Source organism: Chaetodon trifascialis, chromosome 4, assembly GCF_039877785.1.
Source record: "Chaetodon trifascialis isolate fChaTrf1 chromosome 4, fChaTrf1.hap1, whole genome shotgun sequence".
Taxonomy (NCBI): Eukaryota; Metazoa; Chordata; class Actinopteri; order Chaetodontiformes; family Chaetodontidae; genus Chaetodon; species Chaetodon trifascialis.
Genome location: NC_092059.1, coordinates 29,753,698 through 29,779,409, shown reverse-complemented (window position 1 = coordinate 29,779,409; position 25,712 = coordinate 29,753,698). Strand labels below are relative to the sequence as shown.

At 41.1% G+C, this 25,712-nt stretch overlaps 1 protein-coding gene across 1 annotated transcript in view; it reads left to right on the top strand.

The window, feature by feature from the left end:
* Positions 1-25,712, top strand: part of arhgap39 (Rho GTPase activating protein 39) — a 136,343-nt gene that overhangs the window by 88,682 nt on the left and 21,949 nt on the right. The window contains exon 2 of the mRNA XM_070961034.1: positions 8,923-9,342. Coding sequence (XP_070817135.1) covers positions 8,923-9,342 — 420 coding nt within the window. The remainder of the gene's footprint in view (positions 1-8,922; positions 9,343-25,712) is intronic.

Below are 25,712 nucleotides of genomic sequence, written 5' to 3'. Positions count from 1 at the left end.
GTGAGGCACGCGCACTACCTGCTGCGCCACAGTGCAGCCCAACTCCACAGCAAGTTTGTACAAATTTGGATAAATGGTTCGTTGCCTCTACCAATACTGATGGGGGTCCTCCGCCTGGGAATGTTTGGTCCGGCCAAAAATCTCTGGACTTCAGCAGTCACGTTGTGGTTTCTCTGGGTCTCCTTCATTGTGTCATCTAAATGATGCCACAGTTTGTTTCCTGAGAAGCATAAAGAGATTGTGTAAGTGAGAGTCATAATTAATCAATTTTTGACCTTAAACCAAAGCAAAAATAATTACCACGTCTTCAATTACAGCATTCTGTGATGACGTTGATGTTGATGCTGTAGCTGTAGCTGTAGCTGGAGAGGACTGTGACCTTATCATGATGATACCAAGGCCTCATCCAGCTCCTTCTTTCTGGTCACTGGGAGAAAAAGACAAGCTTTTTAAATATAGTATTAATTCTGTCAATTTCATTATTATAGCTGATTAGGAAATATGTGAAGAATGGAAAAATATGTTCCTGCAGTGGATATTTTTGAATTACTCACTTGGGCTGGGTCTAGCCACATTCCCTTCATCATTTTCATGCATAACACGAAAATGCCTCACCATGGATGAGGTGTTGTTGTTGTACCCCAGTTCTTTGGCACACTTCACCTTGGATTAAAAGAAAGGACAGTGAAAAATAGAGCACACTGCATAACAAACATAAAACACATGTAATAATTTTACTGAAAGTGTGCTTACTTTATCGGGAGAGATCATATCAAAGTGTTCCCACATGGGGGAAAACTTTCTCTTTCTCACAGGCTCCATCAAAATAAGCAGCAGTAAAACAAAATGCACCTCTGTGTCACTCACAATCCAACAAATCACCAACACAAACCCACAAAGTGTGAGTGGATCCATTGCGATATATATATGTTCACAAATCGCACCAATACTCGAACCACTTCCTGAACCAACGAGGCCTCAAACATCATCAGTGACGTCACTCGCCCTAAACCACACATGCATCAATACGCGCTTCCCTAAACACATCTGGGATTTCTCGACACACGCTCCGAAGCGTCGGCACGGTAGGACCCATCAATAGTTATCTCCCCTAGACAATAAATCTGGGGTAATATTAATATGCTTTATCCTACTGTGGGGGACTTTTATTCCAAAGTCGTTGGATTCTCACTCTTTGGAACAATCTAAATACTGCAGCCTAATCCTGCACTTGAGTCCAGAGGATCTCCTCCTCCAAGAGCAAGGAAGAGCAACATCATGCCACCAAAGGCTGGAAAAGGTGATGAAGACTTAATCACCGCTGCACAGGTTCGTGACCTCCTAGAACAACAGAAGTTCTTCTACAAGGAATTAATCCAACAACAGGAAGGTACCTTCAAAGGTTTTCCTCAAATGCTTATGGACTCTTTTAACAAAAGGTTAGATGGTCGTAAAGGAGCTTTTTGACATCAAATCAAGTCTACAATATACCCAAAAGGATGTGGATGACCTAAAATCTCTGACCGACAACCTGTCAATCCAGTGTAAAGAGCTGAACAACAACATCAAATCAGCTAGTTCAAGCCTCAACAACATGGATGGTAAAGTTGATTACTTGGAGAATCAATCTTGCTGTAACAACTTGATCTTTGAAGGAATTCAAGAGTCTGGCCATGAGAAGTGGTCTGACTCTGAGGAAAAGGTCAGAAAAATCTAATCAGAAAAGTTGAAACTTGACCACAAGCACATTGAATTAGAGCGAGTACACTGCTCTGGTAAACCACCTGGCCAAGGAGAAAAACCAAGCCAATAGTAGTTAAGTTTCTCAGACATAAGGACAGGCTTGCTGTACTGGAGAATGTAAAATGCCTCAAGGATATAAACATTTTTATCAATGAAGACTTCTCAGAAGCTGTTAGACAGAGGCACAAGGATCTGCTACCAGCAATGAAAGAAGCAAGAAAAAGGGGAGACATTGCTTATCTGAGATACGATAAGCTGATCACTCATCGTCCCTCTAAAACACCTGCGGAAGCGAGAAAATGTTTCTCCTTCAACCTAGAGTGAGTAGAATTAATGAGACTATTTTACATGGTTCCTATTTAAGACAGTTTTCATACAATCTTACATGGATAAGGAAAACAAATGTCCAAAATGTCAAAAGTTTGTGGGTTCAGGTTTTCACTGTTCTCTTTGTAACAAGGAATTTCATTTAAAATGTACACCTGCTCCTAAAATGTTATCTTGTATGTGGACATCATGGATCTGTGAAAATTGTGCCTCAAGAATTCCATTTAATCTACTTAATAATGACGAATTTCTTGTACAGTATCCCTGTCTAACAATCTCATTACAAATCATAGGTTTACAGTTGATAACAGTCTGGTATTCAATCCTTTTGATATAAACAGAAATGAAAGTGTTAATCATAATATTAATTTTTTTCCGCTAGTAACATTTCTCATTCCTGTGAATATTATGATGAAATCTGTTTCAACAACCTTATGGAATCATTTCCAGTTGGATGTAATCTATTTTCAGTGTTGCATTTAAATATACGCAAATTATAATCAGTTGGTACACTATTTATCTTCTTTAAACCATGAGTTTTCTGTAATTGCTGTTACTGAAACATGGCTTACAAAAGAATCTAAAGAACTAGGCCTTTACGAACTTCCTTCTTATAGCTCTACTCACTTCATCAGACAGTCTAGGACTGGTGGGGGTGTTTCAATTTTTGTCCATCAAAATTTTGAGTTTGTTAATCGATCTGATCTGATCTTATGTTAAATTCTGACAAGGTGGAGGCTGAATCAGTTTTCATTGAAATTGTGTCCCACAAAATCAACAAAAATGTGTTAGTAGGTAGCATCTATCGTCCACAAGATACAGACATTTCTTGTTTTAATAATAGTTTAATGAAGATCTTAGAGCTGATAAATAAAGAAAATAAAATGTGTCCTCCTCGGGGACTTTAACATTAACCTTTTCAAAAGTGAAGCTCATTCTCCCACAGAAGATTTCTTAAATCATTCACACGAAAACTATTTTTATCCGACTATCAACAACCCAACCAGAATAACCAACAAATCTGCCACATTGATTGATAACATACTATTTAACAGTTTTAACTATGAAACAAAGTCAGGAATTTTATTCACAGATATATCAGATCATTTCCCAATCTTTCAGACTGTCTCATAAGAAAGAGTAAAGGTAATGAAAAAAAGCTCTGTAATCGATTATAGAAAATTTAATTCATTCAATAAAGCAAAGTTCAAAGAAATGCTGGAAAAAGTCTCCTTTGAACAGGTATACAAGCAGAGTAATGTAATCTCAGCATATGAAATATTTAGAGAACTATTTAATTCAATTTTCAAAAAATGTTTTCCACTGGTGGCTCTGTCTGTTCATCTGTTCATGGGATTGAGAGGAAAAATAGAGGAAAAATATTACAACCCTTGGTTTTCTGCTGGGTTAGAAAAGTCCTCCAAAATTAAAAATAAACTCTACAGAAAATATCTTTCCTCACCAACCCCCTTAAATTTGGCTACTTATAAATCTTATAAAAATAAATACATCCATCTTCTTAGAGCTGCCAAGAAAAGGTTGTACAGTGATCAGTTTACAAAGTCTGAAAAGAATATCAAGGCTACATGGAAAGTTATTAAACAGTTACTTCAAAGAAAATAGGCCTCAACTCAATTTCCTTCAACCTTCAAGGATGGAAGTTCTACTCTTAATGATCCTAATGATACAGCCTGTAAGTTTAATAATTTCTTTTCTAGTATTGGTGCATCTCTTGCTACCAAAATAGCTGATCCAAAACGCAACCCATTAGACTATATAAAAGGTTATTTTCCATCCTTTGGTAAGTTTGATTTGCCTGACTCTAAGGAGGTGACAGACATTATAATGGACTTAAAAATATCTGCACCTGGTCACAATGGAATTTGTGCCTCCTTAATTAAAGAAAACATTTCTGCTATTATTGAACCTGTAACATTTATCTTTGCATTATGCATTATATGATTTAAGAATAGCCAAAGTCATTCCGTTGTTTAAAACAGGTTATCCAGGATCTTTTACAAACTATCGACCAATTTCCTTGTTTTTCAAAGATTTTAGAAAGACTAGTGTACAAAAGAATCCCTCAGCACTTGAAAACTTACAATATTCTTTATAATCATCGATATGGGTTTTGTAAAAATCATTCAACTTATATGGCACTCTTAGAACTTACTGATAGAATACATGCAGCATTAGATAATAATGAATTTGCTATAAGTGTATTTTTAGACCTTTCTAAAGTGTTCGACACTGTAGACCACTCTATTTTGCTTTTGAAATTGTTTAGATATGGTTTTCATGGTAATGTTCACAAGTGGCTCAGTAATTATGTTCACAATAGAAACCAATATGTTCTTATCAATGGTCATTAGTCAAAAGGAAATACAAGACAATATGGTGTACCGCAAGGGTCCATTTTAGGACCTTTATTATTTTTTGTTTATTAATGACCTTGCTGCAGTATCACCACAAATCGCTTGGGATTTTAAGAAAAATAAGAGCTTTTTTTACACAGTTCATGTTTTCTTACATTATATTATACTTTAATTTATCCGCATCTAACATACTGTAATATTGTGTGGGCAAGTACCTTTACGTCTTATTTGCACAAAATATTATTGTTACTAAAATGTTTTGTTAGAATAGCAACTATTTCCAAGGCTATTGCTCCAAGTGCACCTCTCTTTTTTAAATTGCTGTTAACTATCTTCCATATCAACATTCTTCAAGTCTGTACATTTATTTTTCAAGTGAAACATAACGCTGTTGATTTACCTCTTGGTTTTAGACGTTATTTTGTCAATTCCATAATTATCCAACTCAACAATATTCAATTTTCTATTAAATATTGTGGTGTTATTATGTGGAATAACTATGTACATTTAATTGATTCTTCTTTGTCATTGTCCATATACAAAAAGAAAATACTCTCCTGTTGAAGTCTTTTGATTTGGAAAAATTGGGCCACTATTATTTTATTTTATTTCATTTTATTTTTTTTTAAACGTATATCATTAATTTGTATTGATGAATCATGATTTTACTTTTTTCTTTTTTACATTTTCAACTTGAACATTTAATATGTATTTGTGATTTTTGTATTCTGTGTCATATAAGCCTATATAGGATTCTAACCACACCTCACACATATTTTTCTTGTTTTTTGTTGTTGTTGTTTTTTATTATTTCCCTTATGTGATCCCCTGCCTCTTTTTTTCTTTGTATTTATACATGTGTGAAACAAATAAAGGAAATGAGATTGAGACTAGGGCTGGGCAATAAAACGATAGCAATATGTCTCGCGATAGACACGTCATCAATATCAATAAAAAAATGCGTTCAATAAAACATTTGATAATTTTTTTTTCTTTGTCAGAAGAAACCTGAAGTTACTAAGCGAGGTTGGTTGCATGAACAAAGGCACCTGCTCTCAGGTAACCGAGCAACGTAGGGAGTAATCGCTAATCAGTGAGAGACAGGGCTGTGCAGAGACCTTTGGAGGAGCAGGTGCTCAAAGTTAAAAGGGGGCACATCACATGGAGCACGAATTTGAAACACCATACAGAAACATACCTTGCAATATAACCGGTTGAATGGTAGCAACCCATATTCATAAAGAATGTAACATGGAATCACAACATACTATATCATTGTCAACACCTCATATATCTGTTAGAGGCCAGTGCAAAGCAAAATTAGTCTCTGTTTTACCTGATGGGGTACATTAAACAGCTTCTGTTGAGGGGGTTGGTGAGGAGGCTATGCTGCTGCTGATATGACATTTCATACCTTTTCAAAAATTGTACTGTATAGCCAGGAATTTAATCCATTCATAATCTGCCCTTTATTATTCCTAGTGCTAAATTAATAAAGTAAAAAATAATTAAATGATATAGAAATCATGTATTTAAATATTTTTGTGCTTTTATTCAGTTTGACTATCAACTTTGATAGCAAGGTTCTAAAAGTTATACAATTTGTATGCATATTATATTTAATTTGTGTGCAAATGTTATAAACAAACAAGTACTGATATGTTTAAATGAGAGGTTGAGAAAATCAAAATTCAAATTTTTCTATTATTGTTGTATTTATACTGTACAGTAATAGTCCAAAATTATGTGAATATGCATATTGCAAAGTTTTAGTAAAATAACAACAACAGTCTATGCCTCATTGCCTATGGAAACATAGGAAAAAACAGCTTGACGGTAAAATAACACGATATCTCTCTAATGCACTTTGCCCATGACAAGAGAAACATACAGAAACAAACAAACAAACAAAAAAGCCTCACACACGCTGTGTGTGCTTAACTTGCGGCTATAACTTGTGAGAGGTGTGTATGCAGAGTTGGATGACACAGAGGATGCTCATTGCTCACTTCACTTCGTCAGTCATCTTGCAAGAATACACCGTGCACAAGCGAATACGCTGCAAAACCTATTCACCGGACCAGTTGTTTACTCAGATCTTTCACGAGACTAGCAGTGACTGTCTCCAGCAGCTTAGCAATTTGCAGTAGGGCACGTCAGGGCAGCGACGGCAAAGTGAGGGCACGTTGTGGATCATGTGACCGACCAAGGTAGATCTAAATTATTATTATTTTCTTTTATTTATTATTATTTTGGGCCACACAGACGAAAAAAAAAAAATCACTTTGACAAAAGGGCCCTTTGGGCATCAAGGGGCAAAGAGGCAGGTGCTCGGTAATTTCCTTAAATTGCTGATCACTGTAGTTTTTGAAAAACTCAAACAGGAGGAGAGAGTGTGTTTGATTGGGACTGTAATCTCCTGATTAATCCACATTTGGTGCACTAGTGAGTATCTGGGGCAGCAGGACAGTGTATTTGGGATCGATTCAAAATAAACTACATTTTGTGTTCATGGTAATGAAGGAACATGTCACCCAGTGTAACAGAGTGACTCCGTGAGCTTTGAATAATTTTTGGACAACAATGCACAGAGGAATAAGACATATGTATAAGGCTTTGGATACATTCAGTATTGGTCCGGGTTTTGGAGAATAAAATCTGCTTATTACTGCTCATCCTCAGTTTGTGCTGCTTTGGACATTTTCCAAAATCCTACCAAATGACTGGTGCCGAAGGCTTTGTCAGCATCACCTCATCCTCCGCTGTTGCTGCATCCTTTTCTATGAAACTCAGTTGAACTGACATACTGTGCAGTGTCCACCCACTGTCTGCCTGCTCAACAGTTATTGATTAAGCCTAACAAACTGGTCAAAAGGCTTTAAGCACAGCCAGTAAACATGCAGGATGTCCGGTATTAAATGCTGTTAATTAATTAACGGCATCTGTGTGTGTGTGTGTGTGTGTGTGTGTGTGTGTGTGTGTGTGTGTGTGTGTGTGTGTGTGTGTGTGTGTGTGTGTTTATTTTGGCAAATCAGTGTGTCTATGTTTTGCTGTGTAGGTGTGTGTGAGACATATTAAAGCTTCCCTTCCTGCTTTTGGATACAAAAAGCTGCAGTAGAGCTAAAGACATATGAGATGTGCACACGTATGATTGCAGTTTTGTATTGTTACTGTTACAGTAACAACCTGCTGTGGTCTTCTATCTTCAGTCATCTCAGTTACTGAACAAACATGTTTGTTCTGTTGGCCTGTGTTGTATGATTATTAAATTCCAATACTAGACTGAAGCAAGTGGTGTTCACAGTAAAACAAGCTATCTGTCATGTCTGGGGCTGTCAATTGCGATATCAGCTGCTGGTCACGTCTATCCAATAGCACAGTGACACGCCTTCATTTTGCTGCTGTCTTTTTGAATCTGATTCTCTCTCTCTGTCACAGTATGTCCAACCTTCACAGATGTTAAAAATGTACTGCCTGGGCTGTATTGGCTATATTAATAACAAAATAAACTTCCTAAACTGCAGACATCATCACAGTGAGATTTATGGCATTATGTTAACTGATCAGTGGGCAACAAAGAATATTTTGGAATGGTAATGCGGGTCCTTCTGAATATAATGAGTGAGATACAGTGTGTATATACAATGGGAATTATTGGAATGGGAATTGGGCTCCATAAATTTAGAAACTGTAAAAGTCATCATAATGAGTATACAGTATGTGTAGTAGTTAGTTTGTTTGCAATACAGATCATTTGGAAATAAGAGTTTAGACTGAAGTATGTAGAGGTGCTGAGTCATGAATACAATGGATGTACTTGGGATTGTTTTCAAAAAGGTTATTGGTCTAATCAACAGGATGACTCTTGGTGGAAAAAGTGAAAGAGCACTTACTTCTCCCTCATTGCTGCAACTGACATGCCTGTGAGAAGGGCATTTAAGTCCTAACTGCTTCGGTGAATCTACTCAGTGAGTAGCACTACTGGGCAGCTTCTAGTGGGAATGTGTAGAACTGTGTGAATGTAAACACAGTCTTCTTAACCTTAACCCTAAAATGAGAGCTCAATAAATACAGGATCAAAATCTTCAGGTACACAGAAAGTATGCAGGAAGTGGCTGACATCCAGCTGTAACAGTAAAGCTTATCTAGAGCCCTAACAGAAATCAGAATACACCCCACATAGTTGGATTAAAGGATAGTCACAGCCTTAATTGCATTGTTGCCGCACTCCAGAGTTTTTCAAACTTTTGTGCCCATGGTACACCAAAATCTCAAGGGACATATCTGTGCAAAATTACCTCTATAACACATGATATCACTCTGGACTCTATGATGCTGCTGACTAAGTCATTTCAGAATACAGTGAGCGGTAGACCATCTGTGGACCTCCAATAGTCAGAGTTCATAGTCTATTCATATATTATTCACATTCATAATATATTTTGTAAAAGTCTCATTCTGAACTCTCTCCCTGCAGGTTGGAGTGGGTGGAGATCATTGAGCCACGCACGCGGGAGCGTATGTACGCCAACCTGCTGACAGGCGAGTGCGTGTGGGACCCTCCACAGGGTGTTTGCATCAAGCGGACAGGTGACAACCAGTGGTGGGAGCTGTTTGATCCCAACACTTCACGTTTCTACTACTACAACGCCTCCACACAGCGCACAGTGTGGCATAGGCCCCAGGGCTGTGACATTATTCCCCTGGCCAAGCTGCAAACTCTGAAGCAGCACACCGATGCCACCAACGCCCGTCCTGTGGGTGGAGGAGGAGGGGGGAGGGCATCAGCTGACAACAGCCCGGGACGTAACAGTGGGGTTAGCCGAGAGGGAAGCACCTCCTCCTCCCTCGATCAGGAGCTTTCTGACAAACAAGGCAACAGAGAGGAGGCAGACAGGTAAGAGTATTGGTCACTTGATGAGTCACCTGACAAGGACTGGAAAAGAGAAACCTCTCCAACAGATGGGAACAATTAATTATTTTGTCACAAGTATGAAGTCTTACCATTGAAGGTGAAAATATATATATCATATATCATAAATAGGTAGAACAGATTAATAGTTTTAAGTTACACACACACACACACACACACACACACACACACACACACACACACACACACACACACACACACACACCAGCAATATCATCTTTTTCTTACCTGCTCCCAGTCTTACTGTTCAACATATTGCCTACTAGTACACAGCTCAAAGTACAAGGCAATGCCCCACCACAATTAGAATGTGAGAAGGGATCAAGCTCCAGCACAGAGTTGAGACTTTTCATATTTTTTTCTTCTGAAGTCAGCAAATATGTGATTTGAGTTCAAATCATGTTGTTATTTTTCTGTAAATTTTAGCCTCTGCATGAGGAGCCAATCAGAAGCCTAAAACAATGAACATAATAGTATTACTATTATATTACAGTATACTATTGCTACTAATGATATCTACCACAACAATACAGATTAAGAAAAATACAACCAACATGTATAATTTTCATAGGTTTTGTTCCTTCATTAATTCCTGTGCAAGAAAAAAAATTCTAGAAAGGTGGTTAGTGTCTGATTTGTAAATGCAAAGTACTACCTTGTCAGGCTTAATAACCATTCACGCATGTCCCTGCCCCATCCAGGCTGTGATTGGTCGCTTCACAAAAAAAGACACAGAAAAGTGCATTGACATGAAGAAAAGTTGTGTTTCATTAAAAAAACACCCAATATAGCTACATAGCCAGCTAGCCAACTCCAAATCATGCTTGTCTTATTGTTATTGTCTTTTGTCTTCCCACTTCAGCTTCAAAACCTTGACTTACAGTTAAAACAGTGTGACTGGGCTCATTAGCTGCCCAACTATCCAGTCTCTTGGTTACTACTTGCAGTAGCATTGACGTTATCTTGCTGTTCTTGTTCAAACCAAGGATGGGGTGCTGGCTGTGCTTCTTCCTTTTCACGTATAGTGTGTTCACATTTTAACCAACAGATGTCGCTGGTGAGCTTTCCAACCATTATTTTCATTCTTCCAACTGAGCTCCCCTACAGTTGTTTAAAAAAAACCACCATGCCTTAAAAAAAATTAAAAACATGCAAGACTGAGAGGCTAAATCACCTGGTGACAAAAGAGAACTGGGTCCCCGGGCGCTGCTGTCGGCTGGCAGCCCACCGCTCCTGCTCTGCCGCGGAGGAAAGACTTGGCAGGATGGTTAAATGCGGAGAAAAGAATTTCACAAATGCATGTCTGCAGTTTCCCCCCTGTAACTCTGTGTGACTTGTCACTAATAAAGGGATGTCTTTCTTTCTTAATGCACTGATCATAACACCTCATGAAACAGTAACCTGTGCAGTTTGTTTATCTTTAAATAGTAAACTATATGTACAGTCACTGCAATACACTGTCTATTGATCCTGGTCCCGTTCTATAGTCACTAAACAGAACAGGGAATTTTTCACTGGAACAATCAAACGGAGGAACAAGAGTGTGTTCCCATCCTGTCGTTTCTCCTCACACTTTCCTTTATCCCTTTCTGTCTTATCATGCTATCCCCTCTTTTTGGTTTCTATCACTGTCCATTAATTTCTTACCTCTCTCACCTTCATAGCCTCTCACCTCTTTTTACACTCACATTATCTCTCTCTGTCTCCACCTCTCTCTCTCACCCTCAACTTCCTGTCACCTTCCCTTTCTGTCTCCTGCTCTGTCTAACCAGTCTCGGTTGCTGGTTTGCTGTAATCTGCTGCAGTCTGCTGTGATTGGTGGATATGCATGGCTGGGGTCACAGTGTCCTGTAAATGTCTTTTTAACTTCAGCAAGAGGACACACACACACACACACACACACACACACACACACACACACACACACACACACACACACACAGTACATGGTGTGTGAGTACTCTAGCTGTGTTCTAGCCCGTTATTCATATTGTGTACACTCAGAGGAACAGAGAATCACTGCTCTTAGAGACAGTTACATACTCTGTATGTAGCTGAAGTAGAAGAGCATGTATAGTGACACCCAGATTTGTTTGGACAATACTACCATTTTATTAACAATAATAATGAATTACTGACAGCCCCAAGATACTTCAATTCAAAGGTATATTGAATTGAATTGAATTGAATTGAATTGAATTGAATTGAATTGAATTGAATTGAATTGAATTGAATTGAATTGAATACTGCAGTGTTCACCCCGTAATATGGAAGTGTTGGATGAAGCATAGTGACTATTTTGAAATTTGTCTTCTTACAAGTTGTGGAGAGGTTTGGTGGAGAGGTCCACCGGGGAGCACGAATGTGTTCAGTAAATGGCACAGCAATCCTCCCATTAGATTTGAATGTTGCTTGTGAAGGTTTGGCCTAATTGTGGTGCTAGAGAAAAGGGCAGAGGTTACCAGAAACATTTAAAGTCAAAACCTCTGGGGAGTATGAATATCCAAATTTCAAGGCATTCAGGTAACTACTGTACTTACCAAGATGTTTGCTCTGGAAAACTGGTAAACTGTATAATATCACCATGAATTGTACCTTTATGATGTTTGTAATGTTCCATTTTTGTTGACACAGAAGTGTTACTTTGTATATATATTTCTATGTTGAGTTGTGCTTGGGTAGCTAACCAAATGCAGATTAGCCAAAGATGATGACTATAGCTCCAGCATGACTACTGACATTCAGTAATGTATGCATGTGCAAGATGGCAGCCTCTCTGTTCCTCCACTCATCATCATCATCATATGGGTTATTTTAGTGATTTTCTTAATTTTAACTCTCTGTCTTGAATCTGATTTTATTCTTTTTGTTGTTTTAAGTATGTTTAATGAGTGCCTCAAAGATCAAGCCTAACTGTTGTAGTGTGTACTACCTTAATTTGATGTTGCATTCGTTGATAAAATGTCAGGGCACCACCTTCCTCAGCTAAGAAGGACTGCAGAAATTAACTGCTATAACGCTGATAAATACTAACGAATGGACTAACAGTAAACCAGTCTGATAACCTGAAGTGTAAATTCTGGATACAGGGTTCGTAGATATTCAGTTCAAAAGGACACCGTCTAACCAGGACTTAAATCAAAATATCATTTATTAAGCAGAATTGTGGATAATGGGTAATGTACCATGAATAATAACACAGAATATGGGAGGTGATATGACAGAACACACAAGAAACTTATGGCAAAACAATGGTAAATAAATTGGCGATAGTGAGAGGCAGTCGAAAGGGAATAATGGGGACGCGAACGCAGAGTTAAGGGAAAGAACGATTAATGGAGAGAATTTGGACGAATTGACCTACTCTTAACCTCACGGACCAACTCTTATTCAAACCCGCTTAGCGTGCCTACTTGGTTGCTGGCGTCCCGTTGTGCCCTGCTCCGAACTGGCTCGAAGACGTTCCAGATGTTCGTCCGTGGCTCGATCTGCTTGGCGTGCTGGTGGAAAGCCCAGGCCCCAAGATGACGAGCTGGTGCTGAACGGGGCGTCTCTGGAACTGATTCGGCTGTGTCGGTTACAGATGAGGGACTGCTCCGGATGGTTGTGAACCGGACCAAGGATCAACAGCTGGCCGCAGGGTTTGGTTCGGTTGAGTCCGTGACTATTTTAGACTGATAGTACAAATTAAGTTAATGTTAAAAACAAAATGTTTGGCTAAAGAGAAAGTGAACTTTGAAGCTTACGGCAAATTATAAGAATATGTCTTCTGAAGATAATTTACGCTACTCGGAATGGCTTGGAGTAGCTCGAAGACGAAAACTTAAGGAGCAAAACGACTGTGCAAAACTTAAGACAAAAGTAAAGAAAAGAACTCAGCTGAGAGTAACTAGACGTGAAAAGAAACAAAAGAACTACAAAAACAAAACTAACTAACTAACTAAATAAAAATCTACCTGAGTAACGCGCACTACATGCAGTTTTTAAAGGTCGCTCCGGGGCGTGTCGAAAGGGCAGGCCATCGAATCACGTGAGACGGTCTGTGACGCGCGATCGCCTCAAGGAGCTGAACTAATCAATGATTCATACGAGGGGCTCATCGGCTTCTCACTATGGTCAATCACATATAACTTCAATGACAAAATTTCAATGACATTTCAATATTGTTCACAGCATGCATTAGACACTTACTATGGTTGGGTGACAACATTAAATGGTAATCATGGTACAGTTTCATCTCAACATGTATAATGACTCAATGTATAACTAATACACAAATAAAGATACAGGAATAAAGAAGGCAGGCTGTATTTGCCAAAAATGATTATCACGATTACGGTTACTTATCGATAAATGTGCCAAGTCAAGCATATTCAATCTGATGGTTAGGAAACTCTGGATGGCAGTATGGTTTTGTGGTGACAATTCAGACAAACTTTTATAAAACCGTTAAAATCACAACTTGGTCATACTTCAGGTCAGAGATACTGGGAAAACATCAATATTATGCGTACAACGAGTCCTGCGAGTTGAAAACATGAAAAGTTAAGTTTAACATAAAATCTGGTTATCTTGGAGTGTTGAGGAAAATCACACAAGCATACACAAGTTGCTTCAATGGATGTCCGGTTTACGACCCATCAGCATTTGCTGATGTTTGTGGATGTTCCTCTGGAGCCTGGCGTTTGTCTCTCCAGACGGTTTTATTGTCTTGATCTCTCTTGGGGCTATCAGGAGAGAATTAGCATTGCCATGAGAAACATAGTGAGGAGAAGGTGAGGAGAAGGCCACCTTTGATGTTGAGGTGTATGTGTCCCTGGCTTCCCTGAAAAGAAAACATGGAGGAGATGTCTCTTGTCCAGACATCTTGTCTCTGAAATTAACACCTTCCCTGTAAACAGTTCAAATGGTCAATAGCTCTTGTAAGTTGGGATGCTTTACAACTCCATTTCTCTTGAAGGAATGCAGAGAGGGTAAGAGAAGGTCGGTTGGAGGCCAGTTCTGCTACACTGTAGTATTGAAAAAGATCTTTTAACCAGACTGTTAAGACTCTTGACTGCCACTAGCTTGCCTTGGTTTGTTTTTAGTTGCTTGGCTAGCTAGTCACTTTTACTAAGGATTTTAAGCAGTTTTAGCATTTTGGATTTTACTCCTGTCTATCCTTGGATCCTCGAATCCCGCTGTGGGCGCTGGTGGCGTGTCCTCCACCATGCCTTCGGTGCCTGCTGCTGGAGGAAAGGGGCCTTTCTGTGTGGAGTTTGCATGTTCTCCCCGTGTTCACCTGGGGTTTCCTCCTTAAAAAAACCCCACTAAAAACATGCAAGAAGATCACCACCTGACCAATGGTGACAACAGGGAACTGGGTCCCCAGGCGCCGCTGTCAGCTGGCAGCCCACTGCTCCCGGTCTGTCATGGAGGAAGGACGGACGAAGGAAAGATAACTTCACCTTAAGCATGACATGTGCATGCAGTGTGTGTTGCTGTGTTCGCCGATGCATGGCATGTTGTGTGGTGATCAATAAAGTGCGGATTAGCTTATTATCTTATTATCTTAGCTGCTTGATGGTGTAATTCCCAGAGAAGCTGAGGATATGTTGGGCCCATGGCATCTCTGTCCACGAGCTCTGGCATCAATTTGAGATGCTGTCTATTGAGAACATAATAATAAGACAGACTGCGATGACAATATTCTGCTTCTCTCAAATTCCACCATGTATGACTGGAGGGCTGCGCCACAGGGGAGGAAGTGCTCAGTGCTCTTTGCCAACTTTTCCAGATCCCATTCGGCATCCCAGAGGTCAAGTGATCACACTTTTCTGGGTAACCCCTTAAGGGTTGGAAAGCTCTGTATTCTGACAGGCCCCATTCCTACTCAGAGGAAAGGTTGTGAAACTATCAGTCATCTCAAATCTTGTATGGCCACTAGAATTGGGTTGTTAATAGTTTGAACTATTTCTGAACCCCAAAAGGATTTGTACAAGAGAGAGATCTAAAACATTGTCCTCCATTTGTCCTCCACCTGCTGACAAATCCCATGATATACTGGGAGTATGGGTTGCACCAGTGATATCCTCAACCCCAATGACCAACAGACTGTGTCCATATCCCATCCCATCATGCTTATTGAAGTTGCTGCAGATAGGCTATCCCATTTTATTACACTGTTCACAGGTCAGCCAACCATCAAAATCAGACTCAGATAAATGCCTCTCACGGACTGCAGCCTCAGCTATTGAGCTTTAAACTTGCCTTATTAAATGTGACGTCTTTGATTAAAATAAAAGATGCAATGCTGTGCTGGTTAGTGATCTAATTACAGATCATACACTGTACATATTATTTTTAACTGAAACTTGGCTGGACTCTAGTGGAACTTTTACTCTAACAGAGTCATCACTGCCAAATTGAACCTTTTAAATGTTTTTAAACCTGACAGCAGAGGTGGAGGTGTAGCAATATTCCTCTTTGATGTGTGCAGGCAACTCACTTTAACTCACTCTTTTTCAAGTACTCCTTATTTCAACTCCTGCCTTATTAATCATAGTGTATTTACTGACATTAAACGAGTAACTGAATTTAATGAACTATTGATGAATTTAATTGAATGAATTTAATGACCTGTTGATGAATTTAATTGAATGAATTTAATGACCTATTGATGAATTTAATGACCCATTGTCTCTGCATATGTGTGCGCATACAAGGAATTTGACTCCAGTTTAAACACTGCAATCAGAGGGCTGGTGACACTGCATGACTTGCTAACTGTTCATCCGGTGAACTGTTTTTAGTCCGGTTGTTTTGACGTTCAGTGATCTGTAGTACCTACCAGAGGGGAAAGGTTTGGAACAGGTTGTGTCCAGGATGTGAGAGGTCTGTAGTGATGTTTCCTGCCCATTTCCTCAGTCTGAAGGTGTATAAGTCCTGAATGGGTGGATAAAATGTTTTTCCACCCATCCATCCATCTTCTCCCGCTTCATCCGGGGCCGGGTCGCGGGGGCAGCAGTCTGAGCAGGGACACCCAAATTTCCCTCTCCCCGGACACTTCCTCTAGCTCTTCTGGGGGATCCCGAGGCGTTCCCAGGCCAGCCGAGCAACATAGTCACTCCAGCGTGTCCTGGGTCTTCCTCGGGGCCTCCTCCCGGTGGGGCATGACAGGAACACATCCCTAGGGAGGCGTCCAGGGGGCATCCGATAGAGATGCCCGAGCCACCTCAGCTGACTCCTCTTGATGTGGAGAGCAGCGACTCTACTCTGAGCTCCTCCCGGGTGACAGAGCTCCTCACCCTATCTCTAAGGGAGCGCCCTACCACCCTGCGGAGGAAACTCATTTTAGTCGCTTGTATCCGGGACCTCGTTCTTTCGGTCATGACCCAAAGTTCATGACCATAGGTGAGGGTAGGAACATAGATTGACCGGTAAATCGAGAGCTTCGCCTTTCGGCTCAGCTCCTTCTTCACCACAACAGACCGATACAGCGACCGCATTACTGTTGCCACTGCACCGATCTGCCTGTCAATCTCACACTCCATCCTTCCCTCACTTGTGAATAGGATCCCAAGATACTTAAACGCCTCCACTTGAGGCAGGAACTCCCCCCCAACCTGGAGGGAGCACGCCACCTTTTTCCGGTCGAGAACCATGGCCTCGTACTTGCAGGTGCTGACTCTCATCCCAGCTGCTTCACACTCGGCTGTGAACCGTCCCAGTGCATGCTGAAGGTCCTGGCTCGAGGGAGCCAACAAGACAACATCATCCGCAAAAAGCAGAGCTGAAATCTGCCGGCTCCCAAACCAAACCCCCCTTGCTTCGCCTAGAAATTCTGTCCATAAAAATAATGAACAGAACTGATGACAAAGGGCAGCCCTGCCGGAGTCCAACATGCACCGGGAACAGGTCTTAACTTACTGCCGGCAATGCAGACCAAGCTCCTGCTCCGGTTGTACAGGGACTTTACCGCCGTCAACAGTGGGCCTCCAATCCCATACTCCTGGAGCACCTCCTACAGAATGACGCAAGGGACACGGTCGAATGCCTTCTCCAAGTCCACAAAACACATGTGGACTAGTTGGGCAAACTCCCATGAACCCTCAAGCACCCTGTGGAGGGTATAGAGCTGGTCCAGTGTTCCACGGCCAGGACGAAAACCGTATTGTTCCTCCTGAATCCAAGGTTCCACTATCAGCTAGATTCTCCTCTCTGGAATAGACTTTCCCAGGAAGGCTGAGGAGGGTCACTTGGGTCACTTTCCAAAGCTAAATTAACAACATAGTTACAACCGGATTTCATAATTAAAATATAAAAATATTGCATAAGTAAGGAGCTTTTTATCCCAGGAAGATGCTGAAAACTACTGTAATGTGCTGCTCACAGGAATATCTAAACAGCATCTTGAGTGACTGCAGCTGCTCAAGAATGTAGCTGAAAAGGAAAAAATGCCCATATAGAAGAAGAAGAAAAAAAGAAGAAACATACTTTTTATTATCACACACAGAGTTTAGTTGCACACTGCATGCCATGCTTCCGTGAAATTATTATTCTCTGCATTTAACCCACCCTTGGTCCATCCTTCCTCCGCGGCAGACCAGGAGCGGTAGGCTGCCAGCCGACAGCGGTGCACGGGGACCCAACTCTCTGTCGTCACCACTGGTCAGGTGGTGATCTTCTTACATGTTTTTAGTGGGGGTTAAGGAGGATACCCCGGGTGAACATGGGGAGAACATGCAAACTCCAAACAGAAAGGTCCCCTTTTTCCTCAAGCAGGCACTGAAGGCATGGATATAACACTTAATGCTGCGGTCATTACACTGGCTTCCAGAAAAATTTAGAATTTATTTTACAATTCTAATGCTCATTTTGAAAGCCCTACACGGTCTGGAACCCCAATATCTCTTTGACTTACTTGTGAGCTATGAACCAGCTAGACCTCTCAGTTCACCTGGAACACCATGAAACTGCCTTTAGCTTGTATGCCCCAAGGTGCTGGAACATCCAACCCAGTCATGATGTGCTCTAGCACTATCGTCTCTCAAAACTTAACTGAAAACATTCCTTTTTAGCTGTGGCCTTCAGTAGCCTGATTAGTCTTTACTATTTTTGTTTATTATTATATTATACTCACTTTTTAATGGTTTGATTTGATTTTGATTTTGACCTGAGAACTTTTTTTCTGCAGGTTTAGTGCAGAAAGTTCACAAGCTGATTCACCTTCTGCTGAATAAAATGTTTTCAGATATGTGGAAACATAGCAGAAACTGAGGTAGCCTTGACATCTGTAACATACCAAAAAACAAACATGATAGACAGTACAGTAACACTGACTGAACTATAAAACCAGCCTAGACATATGAACAACTTTAGTCACTCGTATTACTCTAAACATACATGAACTATTCTATTCTATTTTTATTGCAAGTGTGTTTAAGAAAAAAAAAAAAAAGCACGTGTAAGAGATGTTTATTACCTGGCTTCTCCACAATGCTCAGTGAAGCATGTCTTTAGCTATATGATATGCCGCTGCCTCCGTTATGTCTTCGTGCCTTTTAGATGATTTGTCATCAGGCACTGAAGCAGATACCTCTGCATGGTGGTCTGCTGCTTGTGCGGTGGAGCTGCGGTTGGCGGATGTTGGCGAATACAGCTGCGCTCCAAAGAGTGAGCGCAGCTAAGCCTAAGGTGGTTAAATAAGTTTGTGGTGTCACCGGTCTTGGTGGGGACGACAGTCTTGCATAAGTTACAGACCACATTGGTCTGACTACAGTCCGACTTATAAAATCCAAAAAACTGCATTACTGGCGAGCTGACTTTCCCTGTTTTATCGACAATTTCTTTGCTCGCTGCAGGACTCACTTTCTATTTATCATCTCACTCCTCACGAAGCATCAGACACGAGACAACGAGATGGCGCAACCGAACTCGATAATGTAACATGATTGGCGTGTTAGCGTGTCTCTCTCACTGATTAGCGATTACTCCCTACGTTGCTCGGTTACCTGAGAGCAAGTGCCTTTATTCTTGCAACCAACCTCGCTTAGCAACTTCAGGTTTCTTCCGACGAAGAAAAAATATTGAGTATGTTTTATCGAACGCATTTTTTATTGATATTTATGACGTGTCTATTGTGAGACATATTGCTATCGTTTTATCGCCCAGCCCTAATTTGAATGATTGCAGTTGCTTGTGGTTCAGCTCGGCACAATTATCTCCACCCCTGAAAAACTGCATTAGAAACACCTGCACACACAGTAGCTGCAGATGACACTTAATTGTTACTTATGGGAAGTTTTGGTATGATAACAGTCCAGTATAAGAATACCACCTAATGATGATAATGTGAGTTGGTTCAGCATATCTGAATGTGAATATTAACAGGTGAACCAAATGGCATGAGATGCTGCTGTCTTACTGGTTTTCCATCATCCTTTATTGCAGTTAGCAGTTTATTTAGTGTGGAGGCTCAGTGTCAGGCTGAAGATGGTCTCTGGAAAGAGTGAATGCTGTTAAGGAGAGCAGGTCAGGCAGTTTGTCATGGACCACACAGCTTTCTCTGTGTCAGATGGGAGCTATTGACCTCTACACAACTCTACCTCCCCCACATACCAAGCATCCTATTAAAGGAGTGAGGAAGGGAGAGACAGATGCAGAGAAATAGGCAGAGGATGGAAAGATCAGTGATCAGGAAGGAGAGACGTGGATAAATGAAAAGTGGTTTAGTCACTTGTAGTCTGTATGTTCTTCCTTCTCTTATGCAGTATGAGATCATTCACCTGGGAGAGCAGTTTTTCAGCATAGCTGAGACCTTCCTGTGGAGGGATACTTTATGTTCATCTTTTACTGTTGTTGCCTGCCCACTGTTTTTGCAGTTGTTGTTACTCAGCTGAGTTATATAACCTAATTTACATTGGCTGTGGGACTCAGTAAAGGGTATAGGCTTACCTCCTCCCTGACAACGTCAATCTGGAGTGTTCAAGGCCACCTTTTCTCATCACATCTTCTCCTGTGTTAGACCGAAAACTGCCTTGTGTTAAAACAGAGCAAAACAGTACAAGGGACTGCGTTGGCAAGGTCATGTTGTTTCAAGTTGTCATGACTCACTGCACACAGAGGTCAGAGTCCTTGGTGCCAGAACAACACCCTCCTTCTTCTGACATGACAGTTGAATCGCCCTCAACTATAAGACTCCAGAGAGAGTGGTGAAAATTGTTCAGTACATCACGCAGATGGAACTTCCATCCATGGAAGACCTCAACACCTAGCTGTGCAGGAAGTGGATCATCAGAGACCCCAAAAGCATCTGATCCCACATAACCAGGCTCAGAGACAACTTCATCCTGCACCAAAAGACTGTTGAACTCTTAAGCTCTCAAGCTTAAGCTACACTGATATATGGATGTCAGTCAACACTCCATATTACTTTATACTACTGCCATACTTATACTTACTGGTACTGTACATACACATTCTACTGCAGTGGCTCTACCTGTTTTATACAGATATTTAAATATGTCTGTAAGAGCACTGTGAGAGGTGGCCTGATATCTAAACTTTTCACTGCCAGCGACTGCTTCACTGCAATTGTGCACGACATATACAGTAGCTGCAGTAGGTTTCTGAGACTTATCAATGTAAATACAGTACAATTAAAAGCTTAGCGCCTGTAGTAAACAGTCCTGTCACTTTAACACTGTTGTAAACACTATACCAACTGATCTCACGGTGTGGAGACTGTTCGATAAAGGTATTGGAGCTGTTAATCCTCGAGTGTGAATTGCAAATGCCAACTGAACATTTCCTTGCTGTTCCTTCACATTAAAAGCATTTCATTTTGCAAAACACAGGGTAGTTTTTATTTTGAACCAACCACAGAAAATGTAGTGTAATTGTTAGCGACAATTGCTACTTTTTGGAGTAAAAACAGACACAGTGAGGCCGTTTTATCACTTTAAGGAAAACTAATTGCACTACACAGCAGGAGGCCAGCTATATGAAAACCCATTAGCATATTCAAACCTGTCCTTCACTAAAATCCCTCCATTTGTGAAACTGTTAAAACCATTGTCAGCACTGCCAGTGTTGAGACTTTAGCCACTCCCTGGCACTGCCATTGGTATGGTTAGTAAACAAGGCTAAAACTTACATCCAGCTATAGGTCCAAAAGCACAAAAATTAAAGATTGGCATTTCCACCTCCTGCACTGAGCTCCTGTCCTCTCTGCATCTTTTCACTGTGAGAAGGAATTATTCATGGATGGTCCAGGAAACTGGCCTTGAAGCTGCTTTTGTCTTCAACTCTTTGATCCTGCATGTATGTGTCTGTCCATATCTAACGTATCATGTATGGTGCGTGCGTGCGTGCGTGCGTGCGTGCGTGCGTGCGTGCGTGCGTGCGTGCGTGCGTGCGTGCGTGCGTGCATGCGTGTGTGCTTGCTTGCTTGCAGTGAGAGGCCTTGTGCCACAGCTGCAGGCTGCCAGTCCAGATGGCTGGTAGATCTAGTCTCAAACATCCCTTATTGGATCTGGTCATATGTCAAGTGTTTACCAACTCTCTGAGTCTCTCTCACGCACACATAAACACACACACACACACCCACACAGGAGCACTGGCAACTGTGTTATCTGGACCACATGTAAACCCTTTTCACATTCTGTAGCAAGCTGTAGACAATGAAATGATTAGAGGGGGTCAATGGCGTTGTATCAGTATATTATATGTGTACAGCTTTTTGTATTACAGTTAGTATTTTGTAATGAGCGTAGGTGCAGGCGGAGAGGCTAACAGGATGAACAGTTAGCGTAGGCTCTGGGTGGTAAGCTAACTCAGAGTCGAAGTTGGGATTTTACTCAACCGTTTTATTTTCACAATATGGAATTTCGACCATACGATGCCAGGTCTCCACGGCGCTTCGTTCACTAAACATACATGTTTGTAAAGCATAGAAGACACGACCAGCACCAGCTCATTACCGAGTCTTCGTTATGGAGTTTCCTCTTTGAGAGTGCTCGGAGGGCGTGAGACATCGGTGAACAATTAAAACGGTTCTACATGTGCAGCAAAAGGAGGCACCACCACCATGCGGTGCTATTCAGTATTACAATAATGATGCTGCAGACTCTGACTGTTACAATTTTCAGTGCATTTTCAAAATGGAATATACTGTAGCATGAAATAAACATTTATGACAGGCTAGACTAACGTAATTGTATTCATACATAAACTGCAAGTCAGTGAATCAGTGGAGTTGCCACAGCTTACCTGGCCTTGAAAACTGATTGCGAGGAGCTGGAGGGATGATTTCTGGTGGTGGCTGCTCATAATTCAGTGGCGCATCCTTCATTTTTCCCTTCACGGCTTTCATACTGTGCTTCCCAGTGGTTTTATGTTTTAAATGAAACCACCTCAATTTAGCTTAGCTGCCACATGCAGTTTTGTGTTGGCGCAGCAGTATCATCACCAGTGTCATCCTCGGAGCCATTACTCTCACAATTTTACTATCATTATAAAGAGTAGGTCTACAAGCACAGCTCATACATCACCTTTCATCCAATAACCTGTATGAACTTTGTCAGTCTGCATCACAAAGTGTCACAGCACAGAAACCACTTTGACAATAGTGGAAAATAATGTATTACTTGCTTCAAACTTAGTTTCAATATTGTTGCAGGTATATCTCAGTGCAGCTTTTATCACCACATTCTATTACATGGAACAAGTTACAATGTTCTCACTAACACTGTTCTGTCATGGTTTAAAATCACATTTATCTGACAGAGCGGACTTTGTTTTTCCCAATTATTCATCACACTACAAGGAGGTCACCTATGGTGTGCCACCACGTCAGGACAACAACAAGTGTATTGAATATCAGACAGTGTTCCACAGTGTTGAGCAGTGTTGACATGAGAGGTCGGAGAGGTTAAGAGCTCCTGGTCGCATAGGGCTTTTTTGATCTAAAAAACAATGTTGAGCCATTAATTAAACAGCACAGTGAATCAAAATCCCTACCAATTAAACAACGGGGGATAAAACAGAACGGCATCGGTAAGGTGTGACAAACAAAGACGCAGGTGTGCATGTACACAAGATCCCAAACTGCAGAAATGCCGTCAAACGCAGCAAGTTGGATAGTAAACTTGATAAGCTCCTGGCACTGCAAACAGCGACAAACACTCTCGTGTCGTCTCTATCGAAGAGAGTGGATGCAATCGATAACAAACTTGGGTTGCTTAATGGAGAAATGCATACCCACACCACCCAATTAAGCTCACAGAGGGGACGCATTGATGAGCTACAAAAAAACCTTGATCAAGCGTTGGAATATATCGACACACTGGAGAAGAAGTGTTTGCTTGCGTGCGTGTGTGTGTGTGTGTGTGTGTGTGTGTGTGTGTGTGTGTGTGTGTGTGTGTGTGTGTGTGTGTATGGCAGTTCAACAGTCTAATGGCTTGTGGGTAAAAACTGTCCTTGAACCTGCTGGTTTTAGTCCGGATGCTCCTGAACTGCCTGCTGGACAGCAGGAGCATAAACAGTCTGGCTGGGGTGGCTGGGGTCAGAGAGGATCCTCTTGGCCTTCCTGCCGCAGCGCTGGCTGTAGATGTCATGGAGGGCTGACAGCTCTGCTCTGCTGATGTGCTGGGCTGATTTTACTACCCTCTGCAGTGCTTTGGGCTCCAGGGCGGTGCAGCTGCCATACCAGGCCGTGATGTTTCCAGCCAGGATAGTCTTGAGGGTGCATCTGTAGAAGTTTGACAGTATCCTAGTGTTCATGTCAAACCTCTTCAGACGCTGCAGGAAGAAGAGGCGCTGTCCGTGTGGCGAGTCCAGCTGAGGTCCTCGCTGATGTTGATCCCCAGGAACCTGAAGCTGCTGACTCTCTCCACTGCTGCCATCCACACCGATGTGGATGGGGGCGTGTCCTCCTCCCTGAAGCCTCCTGGAGTCCACAATCATCTCCTTGGTTTTGCTGACATTGAGCAGGAGGTTGTTGTCACTGCACCATGACGTCAGTGCTCTCACCTCCTCTCTGTAGGCTGACTCATCACCACCTGTGATGCAGCCAATAGCATCAGTAGTATTTGATTTGATCAAACCTTAATGCTGGACTGCAACAGCATGAAGAATATTGATCGGGCACTGTTTTGTATTGGTTGGTTCTTCGTCTTGAATTGTCTTGAATTGTCTCTAGCCTGGTTGGGCTCTGAAATTCAAGGGGTTCTGATTAAAGCCATGCAGTAATGATATAACTTGCTGCTTCTTCAAACTTCTGCCGTCAGATTTGATAATTTGTTAGATCAATCAAATCCTTGTCCATTTAATAACATTACAATATCGATGCAGTAGGGTCAATTGTCATCATTTCTCAGTCTACTTGTCTACACCTTATGTGGTGAATTGTCTGAGCCATCATCACAGGTTGCTATATTAACAAAAGCTGTCAGCTAGAGGTGAGTGGCAGGGACAGGAATTAGTCCAGTGTCTTGGTAAACGAATAAAAACACTATGATCAATCTTCTGTCACACTGCCGGTCACCCAAACTCACCTTTCTCTCATTGCCTTGCCAAGACTGGGGCAATCCAAACCTTTCTTTTCCTTAATTAAGAATCATGAAAAGTCAAATATATCACTTCTAAGGTTTGAAGACTACATCTCTAACCAGTTGCCATAAGCCAAAAGAAAATTAAACAAACAATAAGAAGTGGACAGTTTTACCTGTGATTTGGTGTGCACTGTGAAATTTATGCACACACATTTTTGAGCCCAAACATGTATTAACCCCACATACTTAGTATTCTGACAGATGGTATATTTGAATTTGCAGAGGAACATCCTTGTATTTTTACTATATTTAAAGGGTATACATTTTTGATAGACTATTTTTTGAAAGCATGACTGATAAAGTGTATGTCCTCACAAGGTATTTGACAGTAATGGGAAATGGGATGGTTTTCCATAGGAATGAAAACATTTCACCAGCACTGGGAAATTCTCAGCTTCTTTTTCAAAAACAGAGCTACATCCACATACTTCCACATACGTATGCTGCCTGTGAAAGAATTAAGAGAATAAAAGTAGCTCACAGCTTCTTTTTAGAATTGAAATAAAATGGGTAGAAATGAAAGAGAAATGTGGCCAGTCCTGATGTACAAATAAGTGACTGTGGTTGTGCTCTCTGCTGATTTGTAATAGAGGCACAATCAACACTCATATACTTCTGGTCACTATCAGATACAGAGTGAGATTTGTTGGTACCTGGTGAAACATCTCAATTAGAGGCAGCTGACCAAACAACAGATGTCAGTTTCTAGTTGAAGAAAAAGGAGATGAAGATGAAGGATCA